At 42.1% G+C, this 18,216-nt stretch overlaps 1 protein-coding gene across 1 annotated transcript in view; it reads left to right on the top strand.

Annotated features, from left to right (window-relative positions):
* The first annotated feature begins 180 nt into the window (after positions 1 to 180).
* agla (amylo-alpha-1, 6-glucosidase, 4-alpha-glucanotransferase a) overlaps positions 181 to 18,216 on the top strand; it is a 27,885-nt gene continuing 9,849 nt past the window's right edge. The window contains exons 1-15 of the mRNA XM_080464718.1: positions 181 to 264; positions 4,739 to 4,866; positions 7,100 to 7,310; positions 8,010 to 8,179; positions 8,884 to 9,087; positions 10,822 to 11,003; positions 11,912 to 12,023; positions 12,108 to 12,234; positions 13,702 to 13,804; positions 14,496 to 14,593; positions 14,740 to 14,879; positions 15,038 to 15,225; positions 15,609 to 15,732; positions 17,353 to 17,516; positions 17,597 to 17,698. Coding sequence (XP_080320844.1) covers positions 4,779 to 4,866; positions 7,100 to 7,310; positions 8,010 to 8,179; positions 8,884 to 9,087; positions 10,822 to 11,003; positions 11,912 to 12,023; positions 12,108 to 12,234; positions 13,702 to 13,804; positions 14,496 to 14,593; positions 14,740 to 14,879; positions 15,038 to 15,225; positions 15,609 to 15,732; positions 17,353 to 17,516; positions 17,597 to 17,698 — 2,013 coding nt within the window. The 5' untranslated portion in view covers positions 181 to 264; positions 4,739 to 4,778. The remainder of the gene's footprint in view (positions 265 to 4,738; positions 4,867 to 7,099; positions 7,311 to 8,009; positions 8,180 to 8,883; positions 9,088 to 10,821; positions 11,004 to 11,911; positions 12,024 to 12,107; positions 12,235 to 13,701; positions 13,805 to 14,495; positions 14,594 to 14,739; positions 14,880 to 15,037; positions 15,226 to 15,608; positions 15,733 to 17,352; positions 17,517 to 17,596; positions 17,699 to 18,216) is intronic.

The following is an 18,216-nucleotide window of genomic DNA, read 5'->3' on the forward strand; positions in this document are numbered from 1 at the left end:
AACAGTTTATTCTTTGATTAATTTAGTCACGTCATAAAAATATACATATTCTTAAAAAAAAACCGTAGTTCAAATTTTCAGAAGAAAACACGCAGTTTAAATTCGCTCCATTATTGGTGTTCTCTTTTTTTCTGTCTTTACGGTAAAAGCCACGCCCACTAGCGTAGACCACGCCCCCTCGGTGTGGAGAAGTGGAGTGCAGTGAGCCCGCACGGACCGAGCTGTTCTCCGGTTTCTGAGGCGCACGCAGGACTCGTCTGACAGGTGAACTGCTGCTGCGGACTTCTGTGCATTTCCACCGAGCATCGTCCCACACGTCGCCGCTACGTACTGCGTCTTTCTCACGCCACGTTAGCCGGTTGCTACAAGTTTAACCGGGTGGCGAACGTGACGCGTGTCACGATGCGTTTGTTTTGGAAGATTGACGCCCTGATGTTTGTGCTCATTGGGCAGTTTGTGTTTCTAATGTCGCTCCGCTAACTCATCGTTGTGTGGAATTAAAGCTCTGTCCCAAGCCGTGACCCGTGGTGCGTTATCTTCCTGTTAAATTCTAACTCTGGGGGCCCGCCCACCACAGTGTATTCTGCCTGTGACTGACTGCACCCGCTACCCAACCTACCTCTGAATAAGTAGGTGTATTTTTAAATAGGATGCTGCTGGATGAATTCTATTTAAGCCGTATTATTAACTTGTGTCGAGGATGCAAGCTCGGATTATGTGTTTTGGTCTACGATGAATGCTAGTTTAATTATGAGTACATGAACTCTAAATTCGCACTTTTTGCCACGGAGTTCCGCGCGCCGCTGCACACCGGCCGCTTGTTGTCTGCAGAGTTCTGCAAAATAATCGCCCCCGCCATTATCGTCGTTGTGGCCGCACGTCCACATATTTTTGTTGCTTTGTGTGTGACACCGATGCAATGAGCAGTCAGACCAGAGTTGGGAGTTTTATAAATAGTGTGACATTAAAGGCTGGATTCCTGACCTTGCTCCGATGGGACCGTGGCTGCAGTGCGCGCAGTGCGCAGGCCTGGGGGGAGGAGGGGGGGGGGAGGGTTCTAAGGAGTTCAGTGACTTGGGGGTCCCTGAACCTCAACCTGCTCCGATTGCTGCATAAGTTTGAACCAAAAGCCCCCTTGTGCATGTCTCCAGCCAGTGTGCGCGTGCAAGTGTACACAGACTGCTACCATGCAGGACTGCAGGTGGCCAATGAGGGGCCTTCACCGTGGTCATGTGACCTTATCATTTAACCCAAGTTGCATTTACAGTCATTGATAATCTCCACTGTCAATAAATCTGATTAGTTAGTTATTATCCCCGTGGGCCGACTGCTGTATAATGAATATAATATAGTATATTGTATATAATTCTGTGAAGATTCATGAATTCCTGAGCAAAGGCTGCTGAGCTTTATTAAAAGGAGCTACACGGTTACATGAACACGCAATGCAATGTTCAGCATTGCAATAACATTACGATAAATGCCAACACTTAAGTGTATAACCTTAATCACTTTAGGATTAGTTCTTGTAACACATTTATTGTCATTAATCACACTCTTGTTTCTATATACTTTGTGCAAACATATGCTCAAATAAGACTACAAAGCACTCTCTCCATTAAACCCATTAAAATGAGCTGTTACTTTAACTGCAGTCGACTGCTTAACTTAATGAAAAAAACGAAATATATAACCCAAATTTACTTCCAAATCGTAGTAATGAGAGTATTTGTAATCCTCCACTGCTGTACATGTCTAACAACTGATGTTACAACAAAGCATTTCTGTATATTAGTTGTGTGACTGTAAAGCCCATTTTATCGTTTTTATTCTCTATTTATTGCTTAGTTCCATTCATGTAGACAAAGCACATCTCAAAATTGGAATAAAGTTATTTGCTTTGTCAATAATTTCTACACTCACAACTTAAAGACGAAAGACTTTCAAATATTTTTGAAATTTGAATTGTGGTCTTATCGTCTTTCAGTATGAAAATGTGAAAAACATCTGTTCTCGTGAAATTAATAGGATTTTGAGATGTTGCGCATTCCGTCTTTTGTGTAATGCATTTAAAATGTATCTGAATTTAACAGTTTTGAATAAAAATATAGTAAAAAAACAAAACTTTTATATTGTATTTTACTTTTCTGGGATACACCTGTAGTCCAGTTGTATCACCCGAAGTTTAAGGAATTCATTTTCCCTCCACAATGAAGACCTGAAGCAGAAAAGCAGCCTCGCAGTATGATGTTCCCTCCACCATGCTTCACCTTTAGGGTGATCTTTGGCGTTGGTGTGCGGTGCCAAGTTAATTAACATTAACAGAACAATTTTCCCGGTAGCATTGTCAAGTGTTACATTGCGTTTTGGCAAACTATGTGTGCAGTGATGGCTTTTTTGTTGGCCTTGTTCGCTGTCTTGCTATTTAGTTCACGAAACTTCTACTGAAGTTCAGTATGCAGACAGCAGATATTATCCAGTAGAACACACTGAAGCAGCAAAAGAGCCTCACAGTATGATGGTCCCTCCACCATACTTCACTTTTAGAGTGGTATTTGGTGTTGTAATCGTTTTCTTGGTGGCATTATCAAGTGTAAAGGTGCTTTTTGCCAAGCTTCAGGTGTACAGGGATGTTTTTTTTTCCCCTTTGTCATTTGTTTGGTCTATAGCAGTAGTGAGACTTTGTTCAACTCAGCAGATGTTTCCTGTGTGTAGAACAGTCACAAGATGTTTGTGATTCTATGTCCCAGTTTGCTCTACAACTTGGTCCAATCTAGTTTCTTTGATGACTCCAGGTTATCCCACTCATGAATGAAGTCATCAGCCGAGCGATCACTTAGTTTTTACATCAACATTATGCATGTGTTCCTTAGTGACACAAAATATATGTATTTGTGTTGTGGTATTATCTTATATGAACACTTTGTGTATATGTGTGATATTGGATCAACTTGTATCACACATTATTCAGAAAAGTAGGACATTTTCTTGCTATTGGGTGTTTATATTTCCATATTTAGGACTGTACACACTGCTTTTTGTATGACTACTGGCTTTATATAGATCGAAATATATAGATTGAAACACAAAATATTTGCTTTTTGTGCCACAAGTTTCATTCTCATAACTAACTGAAAATGGGGATTTTTGCCAAATGTGGGCAAGAAATGCAATTTCCTCGCACATGTGTTTGCATCAATATCCAGAATGACTTAATTTGGGGTTTTGAGGACTCTTCCTGCACGGAATCAGCTCTAACTTGCATGTCGGTGTGTGTTTTGTGAGAGAAACTAACTTCCTCATGTCGCGTTCCAACAAATTACACAGAGCATGTCCCAACCGAGTCATTGCCTCAATGTCCTCGCCTCACATTTAACCTCCTTATCGCCACGCTGTTATCGCTCCACGCTCTGTGCATGTCGGCGCCGAGTCTTTTTAGGTCATTGATTAGTGTGTGTTTAGTTTGAGTGTTTGAACCATGAAGCCCTTTTTCCTCCTTCGCATTAACACATGAACCTGTGTTGTGGTTACAGATTATTTCAGCCTCTTCAGAAGTTGTTGATTCCTTTCACATTGCTGTAGATATCTCACATGTGGATTAAATCTCTGATGGAAGCACCTTTAGTTGATGGTGTTCAGTCTGCTGTTGTCTCGGATTAGAAGCAGTCATTCTGAAAGCTTCTGACAACATGTATGAGCATTATGTATTTAATTAATTTCAGATGAAGTTAGACATGCGAGTGGGAAGAATATGTTCTATAATCTGGATGTTGGTGGGAGGAAGATGCTCTATAATCTGGATGTTAGTGGGAGGAAGATGCTCTATAATCTGGATGTTAGTGGTGGAAGATCCTCTATAATCTGGATGTTAGTGGGAGGAAGATGCTCTATAATCTGGATGTTAGTGGTGGAAGATGCTCTATAATCTGGATGTTAGTGGGAGGAAGATGCTCTATTATCTGGATGTTAGTGGTGGAAGATCCTCTATAATCTGGATGTTAGTGGGAGGAAGATGCTCTATAATCTGGATGTTAGTGGTGGAAGATGCTCTATAATCTGGATGTTAGTGGGAGGAAGATGCTCTATAATCTGGGCGTTAGTGGGAGGAAGATGCTCTGTAATCTGGATGTTAGTGGGAGGAAGATGCTTTATAATCTGGATGTTAGTGGGAGGAAGATGCTCTGTAATCTGGATGTTCGTGGGAGGAAGATGCTCTATAATCTGGATGTTAGTGGGAGGAAGATGCTCTGTAATCTGGATGTTCGTGGGAGGAAGATGCTCTATAATCTGGATGTTAGTGGGAGGAAGATGCTCTGTAATCTGGATGTTCGTGGGGGGGAAGATGCTCTATAATCTGGATGTTAGTGGGAGGAAGATGCTCTGTAATCTGGATGTTCGTGGGGGGAAGATGCTCTATAATCTGGATGTTAGTGGGAGGAAGATGCTCTATAATCTGGATGTTAGTGGAGGAACATGCTCTATAATCTGGATGTTAGTGGGAGGAAGATGCTCTATAATTTCATCAACTCTTACATAAAACTGGATAGATATGATCACAGTTTGAAAAACCTGCTTCAGTCTGACACGGGTACCTTTTAAAAACTTCCTGCATTCATGTTTGGATAGAGAAACTCACTCCGCCTGATTCTCTTCCAACAATAAATCAGTGTATTGTGCATTCACTTGTGTTTTTATTCAGGTGGTTGATCAGAGGAATTTTCCCTCTTCATTTCCACAGGAGGCCAGAGACCGGTCCAGTTTGAAGAGAACCACTCAAGATGTTGCCCCAACACCTGAAGCAGATCCGAGTGCTCGTCCTCAACGAGGAGGAGAATTTAGAGAGGACGCTGTTCCGGCTGGAACAAGGTGAACCATTCAGCGTAACACGACAATCTTCTGAAAACAAACCCACAAAAACGTCATTACGTTTTCAAATGTGTAGAAAAGAATCTGCTAATCTGGATTTAAATGTGGACATGTAATAAGAGTTGTCAATGCGTACAAAGATATCCATGGATAAAAAGTCTCTGTATTCGGCTACAAGTGCTTAAAATACAGATAAATCAGCAGTTACGAGTCGAGAGACACGCTTCTGTAAAACCAGGGTTTTCGTCGCCCCGAGTTCAGGCTCACAGGCTCATTTCTTTCTGGCTGCGCACCGTTTCAAAACAAGTTAAATTGCTATTTTGAGTGACTCTCATATAAAACTACGAAGTCTCAGGAGAATATAGACGGGCAGTCATGACACTCTGCAGGGTAACATTACTTTTGTTATTGTTCATCTACTCGCACACGTTCAGAAGAACTGGTTACTATGGCCGTGGTTCGCATTGGACAGTAGTGGCGGAGCCGGAGAGTTTTCAGAAAGTTCCACCCTGGAAGCCGTTGTCTTGTAAAACGAGGCCTACATTAGTGGACTTAAACGGTGCTGATCACTTGTGGCAAAACTAAATGTTAAAACACGTCTTTCCTCTAAAATGCCACACTTATGGTTCATATTTTTGATTAAAAACAAAAGTTTTAAACATAGCTGCTCCCTCTCTCTCTCTCTGTGTGGAGCACATTTAACCTCACTAACTAAACAGGAGTAAGATAATATGAGCCAATACGAGGAATCACTCGGGTTTTCTGGAAATCAAAGTTAAAAAACACTTTAAATCCAAACCATCCCTTCAGGGATGCTTCTGGAGTACAACAGAAAACTAAAGATCACAAGGTGTGTGTGTGTGTGTCTTTCTGTCTGTCTGTGTCTGTGTCTGTGTCTGTGTCTTACTGAAGGAGTCGTGCAGAAGTGCACCACTTGACATTTACAGCACTCTGAACCTGATAGCGGGTTTTGTGAACTGCCTGTTAAAACGGCACTATATATAGACGTCCCTGTCATGGTCCGGACTCTGGAGGTCGAACAGGACCGACTTTCTCTCCTGGGTTATGTTTTCATTCCAATAGAGACGCTATTCAAACCCTTTACGGATGAGAGCCAAAAAACTACAGTACGAGAAGAGTTCTGGTGCCGACCTGTTGGAAAGTCTGTATTTTTCCTTATTTCTTCTCATCCGTCACTTCAGTTGACTTCCCCCACGATCCCTCCATTGATACCGACATATAGAAATACTTATACGTTATTAATCTTTGGGGTATATTGATGTCCTATAATGGGGATGAGGCGAGGCACATTCCTCTTTCTAGTATATTCAGAGGTTTTCCGGAGGGTGGGGGTGGTTACATAATGCAGCTGCTGCTCTTTAGTAGTGTTTACGATGTGGTCCGCTACCCTCACCTCCACCTACACGTCCTCCTTATTCTCCACTGTACAGCTGGAGTAGTGTAACAGTAGTGTAACGGCAGGCTATTTATGGCCGAGTCAGAGATGTGTAATGAAGCAGCGGGGCAAGTTCGAGGCCATATTGTTCGAGTCCCGTCTCTGCTGACCTAAAACTAAACCAGGATTAAAAAGGCACGAAATCACAAAGGATAATTGACGTAAAAATGTGATTTAAAAAGATGCAAAATTACCAAAAATATACAAAAACATAATAAAAGACACGAAATGACAAATAAGCTACATAAAAACATGATAAAAAAGACTAAAAATGTAATTAAAAGCATGATTAAGTGAGAGGTTTAAAAAAGTGCATGAAAACAAAGACAAAATTCTAAAAGTTGACAAAAATATAATTAAAAAGAAAGAAAAAACACAAGTTCACAAAAAGTGACAAAACATGAAAAAAGACCCCAAATTACTACAAATTGACATAAACACAAAGTCAGAAGACACAATGACTAAAAATCTACATTAAAATATGAAGAATCACTAATAATTGACATAAAAACATGATAAAAACACACAATTACTAAAAAGTGACATAAACAAGATAGAAAATACACAATCCCTAAAGACTGACGTAACAACAGGGTAAAAACACACAAAATGAATTAAAAAATAAAATTTAAACAAGATGTAAAGACGCAGCATGATTAAAAAATGACCATAAATACCAGATAGATAAACGTAAAATGACTGAAAACTTGTTCGGTGCGGGAGAGGCCAGCTGAGATGACCTCTCCTGACGTAGTGAGGTCCGCTGTTTCTCTTCAGGCTTCGAGCTGCAGTTCCGTCTGGGTCCGAGCCTTCAGGGGAAGAGGGTGATCGTTCACACCAACTACCCCCTGGATGGGCAGCAGTTTGTGCGGAGCAACTTCCGTGCTCTGGCGTGGAACTACCCGACAGGACGGGAGGATGACTCCGACAAGTTCTGCTCCCTGGAGATCAAGATGGCCGGCTCCTATCAGTACTACTTTGGATTCCCGTAAGCTCGGCTTTCTCAGGATTTAGTACCTTTAGACCTACGTTCTTTGTTGAAATATGCTACATACTGCAGACTATTCTGTAAGACTGCCTTTGGGTCAAGCTGTCTGGTTGCAGCTCCAGCAGGAGTTAAACGTACGGCCCCCAGAGAGGAAGCTTTCCAGCTGTGAGAAATGATGACAGTAATTGCAATGTATTTATTTGACCACCAGGGGCACACTTTCTGTCTGCGTCCTGAGGTGAATCAGTTCAGGCGGTGGAGATCACTACACAGGACTCATACATATGTTGTGTTTTTAGCCTCATTAATAACGTCATTATGAGGCAAAGCTGAGAAATGGAGCGGGAAGAACTTCACATTGATTCTGGAGCACAAATGTGTTTTTCACCAAATTTACTGAAACGGATGCAGCAAAAATGTAAGGAGGTCTGTTTTTTTAATCTGAGACTTATAGAATAGGATTTCTGCACATGTAATTAAGAATTTGTGAACGCGCAAGTGTGGTGTTGTATTTGTGGAGAGAAAAGTAAATCTACAAGTACACAGCTCACAACTACAAATTCCACTTTCACAAGTGCTCAAACCATTTTTCACCAATAATCCCCCCATAGAACCTGACGGGTACTAGTGATGACATTTAGCTTTTATTTCATTATCCATTCCCTTTTTGAATCAGTTTTTTTTCCCCCCCCTCTTCAGAAATATAGACCGTTCGGGTGGAGGCTACTTTGTGGTGGACCCAGTTCTTCGAGTCGGAGCAGATAGCCACGTCCTCCCGTTGGACTGCATCACTATCCAGACCTACCTGTCCAAGTGTCTGGGCCAGCTGGACGACTGGCCGGACAGACTGAGGGTGTCCAAAGAGTCAGGTGGGGTAATGTTTGAACACAGCAGTTTAATAACTTTGTGGTTTGTGTCATTTTTAATCTATTTTGTGCTTCTGAATCCTGCCAGGTATAAAATATTTAGAGCTGTTTACTTGAATTATTAATTGCACCACAATTGTTAAATAATCAGTTTTATATCATATTTAAAATTGCACAGGGGCAATGGAAACATAATTCATCACAGTCCAGTCAGTTTTTTGAGATATACTTTTATGTTGTCATGTGCATGTCGATGTTGTCATTAACTGGAGATATATTATACAGCAATACTGCTTCATTTGACGTTCTCACTGTTTCCAGTTCATAAGAAGCATTAAGAATCCACATTATGTTCCCTCATTGGTTAATTCTAAAAAAAAAAAAAGTTCACTCGTAGTAAATGTCTGTTTAGTCAAGTTGTTGCTCTTTTCTCTCTAAATTCTCCAGGATGCTACAGAAAACCAAACGTTACTACTACAAGCATGTTTGCACACAACTCTAAATCCATAAAATGGAAAATACTCCCTTAAACCTTTTAGGTTTTTGCTCATTAAGCTCTTCTTGTAAGTGTTTATGTCTGCAGACAAGCAAAAATGTGACATAAAGCTTGACAAAGGGGAAATCCACAAAGTTCAGGTGTATGTTTCTGGATTTCCTTGCGTTTACCTTGTAAAGTTCTCATCTTCTTCTGTGGATTTCACCTCCAGGATACAACATGATCCACTTCACTCCTCTTCAGACTCTCGGAGAGTCTCGCTCCTGCTACTCCTTAGCCGACCAGCTGACCTTCAGCCCGGAGTTCAGCCCCGAGGGTCAGGGCTACACCTGGGTGGACGTGGGCGCTCTGGTGGAGAAGCTGACGGCGGAGTGGAACATGGCGTGTATTACCGACGTGGTGTACAATCATACCGGTGAGTGCATACTCTTTGCAAAACACAGAATAAACCCAGAAAGTTTCCACAATGGACATTTAAATATACAGGTTCAGCTTCAGCTATTTGCGAGTAAATGAAACACCTCCAGGTGAAAAACTAAGCATACAAAGTAACCTAGGGAACAAGTACAATTGTTTTTGCACACAGACGTTGTGAATATTGTGCCATGAGAGAGCAAAAGGCTAAATAAGCGAGGAACTCTATTTGCATACATAAAGAACCTGCTGGCATTAACCTGTAAATCACAGGAATACTGAGGAGAATCCCGACAATGAAAAAATGTTGAATAAATTCAACTTTTTCGGGGGTTTTTTTAACTGAAGGATGTGGAGATCCAGTGTATTAATTAGCCAATAGATTTCTTTCTGTTCCTGTTTCATTAAAGATTCTATTCATTTAATTTGGAGAAAATTAGAACTGGTTTCATTAATAAAAGTTTGTCATACGGTGACGAGTCATAACCAGAAAAGAAGGTAATGAGCAAGAGTGGTGTGCCCCAGGGCTCTGTGTTGGGTTCTCTCCATTTCTTTTTTTTTTTTTTTTTTACACAATATCCCTTACATCGGCGATGTAGAGTCATGATCTAATCCAGTCCAAGGATAATTTGGGGAAACTCCCAAGAAAATAATTTTTATGTAAATGACACTCAGTTATTCGTGGCCTTACTCACTAAAAATACAACCATAAATGTTCTTGAGGGTTTTTTTCACAAACCTATACAAAACTATTGAATATTTCAGTTTGGTTTTTATTTGCGCCTCCGTAGGCCAATGAGTGTTGCAGTGAAGTATAAAACCAAAAAGAACACACAGACATATATACATTAGTGACTGTAGGTCGCAGCAGCAGTCACCATCACCTACATACCTACATAGCCGTTCTGGAGCTTCACCTGTTGTACAGATCTGTGTACTGTCGAACTCCCACAGTCTTACTACTTAAGTCCTGAGAATGAGAGTAGAGAGAAAGTAGCACCTCAGGGTCTAGGACTTGAACCACCTGGAGTCGGGAAATGCAACTTATAACAATAAGTTATAACTACAACAATGTGTTGGAGCGAGAGATTTTTTTTTTTTTGACCTGATAGTCAGCCCTACTTTTCTATGTAAAAAGAGACAATGTTGCACAGCGAGAGCACATTACTGTGGAGAGCTAATGAAAATACACTCGGGGAACACACATTAAATATGATGATCCAGGTTTATGGCACCTTTGGATAACGGTTACCACGTACCATGTAAATAACTTGCCCAACATATGGCTGCCATGGAGTTGACCCAGAGCGCCTCAAAGTTTCTGTTGAATCTCCCTCGCCTCTTAAAACCCAACTGCTATTTGTATGCAGAAGTGGAGCAATGACATCGAGTCCTCCTAATTCTGTATATTGATAAGAAAAAAAAAAAAGCCTCTGGACTCTATGTCCCGTCCTATATTAGCACTTTGCACGTCTCGGCCTCCCTCGCTTTCCTCAAAGGTCAGCTTGTAAAAGGAGCCTGATTAGAAGGTTATGTAGCACCTCCGAGGCTGATTTACCGACTGGCTGTCATACCGTCAGCAAGCCTCCATATATCCACACGAATTCTCTAATTGTGACACGGACGGAAAGTCTTGTAATACCGGGGAGTTATCGACACTGAAAACACGAGGCGTGTACATGTCGATCCATCGATCGCACAGCGGAGTCTTTATACGGTGTCTCTGTCTGTGCAGCCGCTAACAGTTCCTGGATTAAGGAGCATCCAGAATGCGGATACAACCTGGTGAACTCGCCCCACCTGCGACCCGCCTGGGTGTTGGACCGCGCCATTTGTCATCTGACCACCAGAGTCGCCGACGGACGCTACAAAGCTAAAGGTCTGCCCGCCGAGATCACCGACGAGAGCCACCTCAATGTAAGTGTGAGCCGCGGTGGAGCTAAGGTAGCACGTGGGGGGAGGGGGAGTGGTCAAACATTTACTTCAGGGGCCACGTACAGCACAATCTGATCTCAAGTGGGGACGGACCAGTAAATAATAGCAGTATAATCTTTAAATAACTGGAACTCTTAATCTGTCTTTATTATACTGCAGCAAAGTATTTAGAAAAACCTGAAATTTGAATAAAATAACTATCGCAGTGGATTTTTATGAAAATATTGACATTTGACTCTAAAATATAGTAGGTTAGTTCATATTATGATCAGAATAACTTTTCAGATTCCAGAAGTTAACTTTAATGTGAAGCTTTTATGAGGCTGTTGAAGACGTTTTTTATTCAGACAAGCTTTTGGTTGATTCGACTAATTTTATCAATTGTTTTGTTCATGTATGGTTTTACCGCTCTGTATCTTGGCTGTGACTGCCCTGTTTTATTACGAGATACACTTTATTTATTTTCATAAAAATAGAAAAAAAACCCCAATATTTTAGGAAATTCCATGGACGCAAAATAAAAATATAAATCAATCAAATATACACACACCTACAGTATGTAGACATGCATGCTGAAATCGTTGAGCTCGTCTTGGGTAAACATGGGGTTTAAGTGATTCAGGCATCATTGCGCTCTTCCCTTATTTACATTTTCCATGACTTCCCTGGATTTGAAGTGATCTAAATAACACGTGAACCTCAAATTATCTCCCCAGGATGTCATTCTCTATCTGATCATCTCATTTTCCTGTTTTCCACAAACTTTGATTCCATCTCAAAGCGACATATGATGCCTTGCATTTATTTGTGAGACCTAAAAAGCCACAGAACGAACGGCGTGTTTCAATTCTTTTCTATCTATATTTTTCTTTTTTCTCCCCTCACGACAGGCCATGCGCTCCGTCATGTGGCAGGACGTGTTTCCTCAGATCAAGCTCTGGGAGTTCTTCCAGATCAGGGTGGACGGCGCTGTGGAGCAGTTCAAAACGCTGCTGCAGAAAGGTGAACGCCCATGCATACATGATATATACAACGCTGAGAGACACTCGAGCACAAACACTCATTTATCCATGTGTTGTTTTTAAGGTACAAAGCCAGACCAAAGCAAAACTGAAGGGAAGAAAGGTCTGAAAATTATCCAGGACCCGCAGTATCGACGGTTTGGCAACACGGTGGACATGGACTCTGCTCTGGAGACGTTTGTACCTCACAGGTGAGCCTCCGCTGCAGGAAGTCAGGATTTTCAGTTCAGCTGCACCACTCAATCAGAATACATTACAGTTGTCCCGGTCAAGAGAGAACACATTATTTGTATAGTTTTAGACTCTTAGTGCACTTATATACACTGCTCTGTGGTATGCAACTACCTAGGTTCTTAACAATAATACATATACATACATTTGTATTATATATACGTATATCTCATTAAAGCATTTAAACCAGCAGCTGTTGGCATAAGAAAAATAATCTGTTAACCGGGGGCCGCTTTAACATGTTTGGAACTCTTCTTCCTGCAGTAGGCAGAAGTTTTAGTGGACGTTGATTGAATTTGTGGCGTTTACGTGTATTCAGGTGTACTATTGGACACAGCAAGAGAATAAGGCTGGTGTATTGCAAGACGCTTCCTGAATGTCGGCTTTTTTGCATCGGACCGCTAAAGAGAGGAGAGTAAACTTATCTGGTTTCAGGCAGCATGATAACAAGTATTGTGGGGTTTTTTTGTGGGTTTTTTTTAGCACCTGAAAATCTAATTTTGACAACCTCAGAGCAAACAAAGCCTCAGTTCCCTCAATGATCTCTGGTACTTCCCCAAACGAACGGGTCCTGAACAACTAATGTGTACTAAGATCAAACTTTGTGTGCTACAAGTACTTTAGAGTTCATGATACTCGATAAAGTCTGACACCTCAGTGACGCCTGTTTGTCTACTCTGCTGTACATACAAGACACACAGTGGAATAGGAATTTCGTCTCGCTTGCCCCCCCCTTACGGTGTAGAGTAGACGTTTATCACTCAGAATGAAAAGGAATTGAGACTATAGACAAAATAGCACCCAAAATAGAAAAAAAAAAAAAAATAGAGTATATGGGCAGGATAAAGAGTGGAACAAGACTTTAAAATCAATATTCAATTCGATATACCCCTAAAATATACAATAAATACCATGTTACATAGATATTTATTGAAAAAGAAGCAGAAAATAAGGTGTTAAGTTATTTTTACAATTCTATCCCATTTGAGAAATCCAGGCTCGCGTCACGACATCATAAATGTAGTGTTGTTGCTTTTTTCCAGTCTTTATGTGCAGCAATCAGCCATGGCATTATGTACAGGCTGCTTTTCAGCAACAAGCTGGGATACAGCGTTTATCCTGACATCTTTCTCTCAGAATCTGCAGCAGGTTGACAGACGTTGATCAGACAATGCGGGTCATTCTTCACTCCCCACATTCCTCCCTGAGCCTGTGTGGAGAACCTGTACCACTTTTATACTGACCACAAGAGCGGCAGTTTGGTAGAAGCTCTGACCCGGTCCCTGACCCATTTTTGTGTTTCCAAAATCACTTTTGAGGATGAAATAGTCACTGAGGTCCTGATATATCAGTTCAGTTGATCATTATATATATATATATATATACAGTATATATGTTCATAAACATGACGTGACCTCCCTCTGCAGCTCGTCCTCGCAGCACATTGATGAATGCTGCGGCGGGCTGAGGCAGAAACTGAACGAGCTGAACCAGGAGCAGCGGAACATCGTGAACCAGCATCAGGAGCAGGTGAGACTCGGCGCGACGCTGCACCACCTTTTTGTACATTTACTGAGGAGCAGCGACATGTGAGCGTTGGCCTGCCGGAGCTAAAGCTGACACCTGCTGGTGAGAAACCTGAATGAGACGATCATACCCAAGCCGTAAATGTCCAAGTGCCTCGTGTGACTCCTATTGCCACAGTATTCATCCTTTATAACGGCATAGTGTGTAATCTGGTCATGAATGTTAAAGGTCCCATATTATGCAAAATTCACTTTATAATGGGTTTCCAACAGTAATATGTGTCCCCAGAGCCTGTGTATGAGGCTCCAGAGGTGAACAGAGTCTGTCATCTCCCCCATTTGCTTGCTCCACGTTTTCGCAAATGTGCGCTCATTTAGACAATTCACAGATTTTCCCTTCATGACATCATGCGGGGAAATAACCTCTCTCAGGTAGTGGAGCTCTGCCTTACTGATATACTGAATAAATTCAGGATAATATGAAAAACTAGAACAGTTACCAGGAGCAAGCATCAGCTACTTGGTAGTGAAATTGTTGAAAAACTGTAGCCTATGGTACCTGTAGAGCTTAGTTTTCTTACTTCGCTGTTGTTGTTGCATTTCGTAACCCTCCGTTAGATTTGTTGGAGGTATCCAACGAAAATGCATCGTGTTTTTTAAAAGTAAATATTTTCTCTCGTCTTCTTTTCCACCAGGCCGTCAACTGCCTTGTAGGAAATGTAGTGTATGAACGTCTGGCCGGTCACGGCCCCAAACTGGGTCCCGTCACCCGCAAAGACCCTCTGGTCACCAGGTAAGGGACGTTCCACAGAAAAGCATTCATGATAAAACTAAACCTGCTTTTAACTCATAAATTGTATGAGATCAGCATTTTTTTTGTGCGATCGGGACATTCTCGGGTCATCTCCTGGTCTCAGTGTGTCCATCTGACCGTCTCAGATATTTCACCTTCCCGTATGAGGACATGACTCTGGAGGAGGAGATGAAGCTGCTCCAGCAGCCCGACAAGATGTCGCACTTCCTGGCTCACAATGGCTGGGTGATGGGCGACGACCCGCTGCGCAACTTCGCTGAGCCAGGTAAGGCTAATAAAGACACGAGAAGTAACACAACCAAGTATTTTCCTTTCACCCTTCTTTTGTTTTTACATTTTGTGCAACAAAACAACAGTTCCAGAGAAGATGTGCTGAAATCTCCCAACGTTCTCTGTGTTATGGATTCCTGCTCTTCTCCCCAGGCTCCAACGTGTACCTGCGCCGCGAGCTGATCTGCTGGGGCGACAGCGTCAAGCTCCGCTACGGCAGCGGGCCGGAGGACTGCCCGTACCTGTGGGCTCACATGCAGAAGTACACGGAGATCACGGCCCAGTACTTCCAAGGAGTCAGACTGGACAACTGCCATTCGACCCCGTTACACGTGGCTGAGGTATTGTCATGTTAATCCTCAGATCGGTTAGTGATCGGAACAGGTCAATGTTTTCGGATGACGCGTCGGGATGCGGTTAAGCATTCCAAAATATTACTTAAAGGTCTTTCCGAGTTTTTTTTTTTTATTCATGGAGCAACCTCGCATTAAATCTGTATACCGTCCTTCTGGTTTCTGATTCAAAAGTAAGCGGACATTTCATTCCAGTCAACGCATTGTTAAGGTATCAGTTCATTCACACTGTAAACAGACTGGTTGAATCAGGTCCTGTCCCCGTTAACCTCCTCTTCTTCCTCCTCCTCTTCTTCCTCCTCCTCCTCCTCCTCCTCCTCCTCCTCCTCCTCTCTCCCTGTCTGTGACAATCCTCCCGCCGTCTTGTCCAGGCCATGTTAGACGCAGCCAGATTGGTGCGCCCCAATCTGTATGTGATAGCCGAGCTGTTCACGGGCAGCGAGCTCATTGACAATGTGTTTGTAAACCGGCTGGGGATTAGCAGCCTGATACGAGGTACATCCGCTCGTGCACCAACTAATCGGAGTTCTTTTTTGTCTCTGTCTTCTCTCCGCTACCAAACTCTCCCCCTCGCCATCCGTCTCTCTCCGGCATGCCTGCATGTTGGAGGCCTGTTCTCGCTGTTCCCCCTCCACATTAACCCCTCCTCGCCCACGCCGCCGCGCTCTCCTCGCGACCGTTCTCCGCGGCCGAGCAGTTCATGCTGGATGTGGCCAGGAGAGTGTGTCCTAACCTGTATGTGGTGGCTGAGCTGTTCACCGGCAGCGAGGAGCTGGATAATGTCTTTGTTACCAAGCTAGGGATTTCATCGCTCATACGAGGTACGCCACTGTTGTCGTCACTTCATACACAGACACGGCAATCTGCACTCAGGCATTCACTGAACCTTCATGAAATCACTTTTCAACTTTGGTTGGATAAATATGACTGTAGCTTTCACCCATAATTCAACCTCATGGTGTTTCTTTGATTAAAACTGGTGGCTGATATTACTTTGAAAAGTTTTTAGTTAGTTGATTTTATTTCATTCACTGATGGGGAAAACAAAAAACCAATTCAATAAAATACAAAAACAATTATGGAAATTGTCCTTTGTGTCAAACAATCCATTTAAAAACGACAAACAATGATTATAAGCTCATATCAGTTATCTCTCATAACAAACACTGTGATAATCTTACTTCATTTCTATTGTATTTTAGTAACAGGCTTCTTTTTTACATAATTACATCTTGCAAGTGATTTAGATTCTTTCGCTTCCTTGTCTAGATTGTCCCATTAAATGACCACTTTTACAGAAATGCAGCATTCTGTTAATTTTGTGCAAAATCGTGATTTGATCCAAATCTCTCTTTCTTTTGAGTTCTGTTTACTTTCTCTTTTTTGCAAATCTGTGCAGGACATTAACTGGTAAAGTGTGTTTATGAGTTTCATACATAATTTTCAGAATGCCATCATCTACTATATTAAAACTTACAATGAAATAGAATAAAAATAGTTGATCAATTCCAGAGGGGAATATTTTTCAGCATTGCTCCACACAGAATTAATAGAACGAAAGTTGAATATGAAATAAAACTGGATAAAAAAAATGTAATCAGTAATTTTAAATATTGATATGTACAAAGATGAATTTAGACTAATATTAGTATGGAACAGTATTTACAGAGAGGAGTTATTATGTAGTCTTGTGGTAACAATGTCCACACTGGCCCCCTGGATGGAAACCCATTCTGCTCCCTCTTTAATCTAGATAGGATTTAAATACTGTAAAATGCTAAACATTAGAAATAATCACCTGATTTCCAGATATAACTCAAGAGTTTTACACAAAGTGCTGATCTGAAACAACCGTAGTGTTTTAATGAAGGTGAGTTTGCAGCTCTTAAAGGGAGAACTCTTGCTTTGACTGGAATGTGGCTTAAAGTTTGGATGTATGAACTCACACACTGTGGACATGCAGTTATTTGTTAAAGCAGGAACAAGGGAATTGTGGGATTTGTTCAAGCATTTGGGAACTCAAACTCTCAAAATCCTACAGTTTCCTCTTGTTGTTCTTGCGTTGACTCTGTGTGCCGTTCCCTCACGTCCCTCTCCTCCTCGTCCCGTCCACAGAGGCCATGTCAGCCGGCGACAGTCACGAGGAGGGCCGCCTCGTCTATCGCTACGGCGGCGAGCCGGTGGGGGCGTTCGTCCAGCCCAGCCTCCGCCCGCTCATCCCCTCCATCGCCCACGCCATGTTCCTGGATGTGACGCACGACAACGAGTGTCCCATCCAGGTGGGGCGCTACCAGGATGTGTGTTGGAAGACGTCGTGATGTGATCCCGAACGGGTTTCTAACTGCTTGTCGATCCGCAGCTCCGGTCGGCGCTGGACTCTCTGCCCAGCTCGGCCATCGTCTCCATGGCCTGCTGCGCTACCGGCTCCACCAGAGGATACGATGAGATGGTGCCACATCAGGTCCGCTATCGCCACACCACACATTCACTCTTGATATTATCGTTCTCCAATCGTCCTCTGCCATCAAATATACATGGAATATTCTTTGTTAATTTACCTTTTGATGTGGAAAAAATCCATTCTCCAGCGCTCCTGCTGCTTGTGTCCAGCACTTTAGTAGGAGAAGAAGAGCCGAGTTTCATTTTGAATGGGCCCGACTGGTAAAATAGTGCCATAATAACCTTTAAAATGAAACGGTAAAGTTTGTCTTTGTTGTGGCGCACACTGTATGTAATGAAAATATCCACATTTTCACCAAACCAAACAATTATCTTAAAAAATTTCTACATCTGTAACATGAAGCCAGTTTTAATTATACTTTCTGGTGCAAACTACAATGAAATGTCCTAAACACTCAAATCAAAAGAATCCAAAACAATGTTTTCTATGAAATGTATACAATTTACTTTGTGGTTCGGTAACACCTCTTTGTTTTGACCCACGGGCCTCATGTTTGACACTGTGACACAATTAAAGTC

This window comes from Lipophrys pholis (genome assembly GCF_963383615.2).
Source record: "Lipophrys pholis genome assembly, chromosome: 1".
Classification (NCBI taxonomy): domain Eukaryota; kingdom Metazoa; phylum Chordata; class Actinopteri; order Blenniiformes; family Blenniidae; genus Lipophrys; species Lipophrys pholis.